The sequence below is a fragment of the Merops nubicus genome, unplaced genomic scaffold, assembly GCF_000691845.1.
Source record: "Merops nubicus isolate BGI_N331 unplaced genomic scaffold, ASM69184v1 scaffold5317, whole genome shotgun sequence".
NCBI classification, from domain to species: Eukaryota; Metazoa; Chordata; class Aves; order Coraciiformes; family Meropidae; genus Merops; species Merops nubicus.
The window spans coordinates 25,278-28,125 of NW_008618185.1; the positions used below are offsets into that span (position 1 = coordinate 25,278).

Below are 2,848 nucleotides of genomic sequence, written 5' to 3' on the forward strand. Positions count from 1 at the left end.
CCTTTCCTCATCCACCTTTGATCAAACTCCTGCTTCTTCCAGCTAGGACTGAACTCCGCTGAAAGCTTTATGGCAGGAGTTTTCACAACGTTTCTTCATGTTGATGCCAAAAATTTCCCTACCGTATGCTAATTTGGTCATTCAGATAAATTAAAGAAATTATGGAATTGGTAGGAAGACATTCAGTAGAGACAGAAAGAATGGGCAAAATCTTACAGGACAGTCTCCACAGCAAAAAAGAGGTGTGAGAGTGGCAGTGAGTCACACCCTGAATGCAGCAGGGCGTTATGGTTGCAAAGAGATGTGGATGCCAGTCCCCAGTGTGATCAGAGTGCTGTACATCAACTCTGAAAGCTAATAATTTTCTCTTTTCAACACCTGTGACTAGCTGGAGCATCACAGGCAGTGCTGGTAGGCACCATTTGCTCTGATCTGCCCTCCGGTGTTTCCCAGCCCTGTCTCATCCATACATTTTATAGGTCTTGAACAGAGCACCACTGGCCAAATGGTAAATAAAAATATTGAATTAAATGAGTTACACAGCACATTGAAACGAGTCCATCTGTTACTCTGAGAGTCTTGGATATGATTTAAACCGACTGTAACATCTGATTAACATACAAATAACAGGCTAGATTCACCGGTACATTCCAGCTGCTCTGTAATCTTCTGGCTTTATAGGCTGGTTAAGATAGATTTATGGAGAGTTGTGTGATGCAGCCAGACCAGTGAATCTGACCCAGAAGTAACCATGGAGGAAGCCTGAGGAAAGCCTGTGCTCAGCCTGGTATGAGGAGCAATCTGCCCATAACTAGCTCGATTTCTCAACTTTGGCAGCAGGCTGAACATTGGAGCTTCTTCTGGTTCTTGAGGTGGCTGACTGAGCTCGGTGTCTCAAACAGTGCTCTGATTGTGGCAGAATCCATGAAGTAAGGCAAATTGGTTTGAATCCATATTAGCAAGCAGTATGAGCAAATACGAACATTAATCTTTCTTTGATCCACTTAAAGCTTGCTCAGCAGAGGTTGTAACATATTTTGACCAGACAGCAAAATTATTGCTGAAACGACAAGTCTTCTGTGAAAACACACTCTAAATGTACTGCAGCTTACCTGGGATAGAGAATGTATTCCATCCACTGGGAGGTGAAAGCCCATACCTATGGATTTGATGATTACCAGGATATTTGACAGATTTTCCCTGTTTGGCAAATTTTGTAAAAGAAAAAAAATTAAAAAAGGACATACATTTTACTTAACAGAGACATCAAAAGACACTGCATTTATATTTTTTCAAAGTCTCTTAAGTGGACTGCCATGAGAAAAAAAAAAAAGAATTTTTAGTATTAAAAACTTTTTGTTAAGTTTTTTTTTCATAATTTATCATATCAAGACTTGGAATAACACAACATTACCTATTCAACACCTTTTGGATAATTTGCAGGTGATTGGAATTAAGCCACTGAACACCACCTACAATTAATACGGTCTGGTCTGTGTTCTCCAGGGGACGTGATCTGCAACCCAGAAAGGAAAAACAACACGTTGCCTTAAAACAGATGGCAAACATTTTAACTGCATTGCACTGCGTTTCAGTGAACTGTATCTGGCATCCTGATCAGAGGCTTTATGTCATTTTCTACTACTTTTCAACCACACAATATGGTCTGCACACGTTATGTTTAATTGTTTGCTGCCTTTAATTGTAAAATGTGTTAAACATTTTTGAACAGAACGAAAATACAAACAAGCCAGCAACAGGGTTTGTACAGTACCTCTGCAGCAGTTGTTCTAGTGCTTTTTCAAAAGTTGGTCTCTGGTTTGCATTCATCCAAAACTGGGGGTAGTAGGAGTAGCTGATAAATGTTTTCCCCTCATTGATATTATGATAACACTTAACATCATGAGTCTTTTGCCATTCCTGAAGAGTCTTATTCACTCTTTCTATTAGATAGTACATCATCCCTCTGTTCGTCGAGTCACCTATAAAAAGAATCTTTGGATGGAAAAAAAGAGATGACTTACTTAGAAGTTGTATGCTCAAAAAATAAAAAGCTGAAAAGAAAATACAGGTAATCTGGAGGCTTTTAAATCCTTCTCAAAACATTCAAGAAATATCTCAATGAGCTGCCAGCTTTCCAGCCCTGACATGTCAATACTAAATTTCTCCTCTAGTAAAATCTGTGTGATCTGATTAACACAAAACTGTCTTTCAAAGACAAAACATACAGGTTATAGATGGCTATAGCTGGACAGTTGGCTCTGCATTTTTTATCCTTGTTGACAATTTCTTTTGTTTAAGATTATATTTACTTCCAATTGCTAGTACAGAGCCTCTCATGATTTCTTGCAGCTTCCTGCTTTTGTTTCTCCATTTTTTTCAAGTGGTTTGTTCCTACACAGCATGTCTAGGTTAATGTCTGTCTTCCACAAATGTGATGCATTAGAATTTACACCAAAGTAACATGCACACGTGTGTGTGCAGGATGCAGCTGCTGCCTTATTTGTAGAGAGGATTCTGCACTTCCAGAGAGGGTGGACAAGGAGGTTATTTTGGTGGAAGATAATCTGAATAGAGTCCTGGCATGTGTGATGTGACCACCAGGAAACCCAAAGAGAATTAGAAGTGCTGTCAGGATGACAGAAGTACTTCCAAGTAGCAGCAGCCTTTGCTGGGCTGCTCTGAACTTGCAAATGAATGAAGAAGTAAAGTTTGGGCTTGCTCCCACTCATTCTGTACAGTGTCCTGACAAATCAAGCTTTGTATGTGGAGACCACAGAACATAACGTGGGGTTGCTTAATGTAATTGTCCTATTTTTAGTGTATAGGACTAGCATTTCCTCCTGCT

The 2,848-nt window shown here is 39.6% G+C and overlaps 1 protein-coding gene across 1 annotated transcript in view; it reads right to left on the reverse strand.

Moving 5' to 3' along the window:
• LOC103775876 (cadherin-like and PC-esterase domain-containing protein 1) overlaps positions 1–2,848 on the reverse strand; it is a gene marked incomplete at its 3' end in the record, with an annotated part of 47,855 nt that overhangs the window by 7,276 nt on the left and 37,731 nt on the right. The window contains exons 5-7 of the mRNA XM_008943350.1: positions 1,775–1,995; positions 1,415–1,516; positions 1,113–1,200 (exon numbers count right to left, since the gene is read on the reverse strand). Coding sequence (XP_008941598.1) covers positions 1,113–1,200; positions 1,415–1,516; positions 1,775–1,995 — 411 coding nt within the window. The remainder of the gene's footprint in view (positions 1–1,112; positions 1,201–1,414; positions 1,517–1,774; positions 1,996–2,848) is intronic.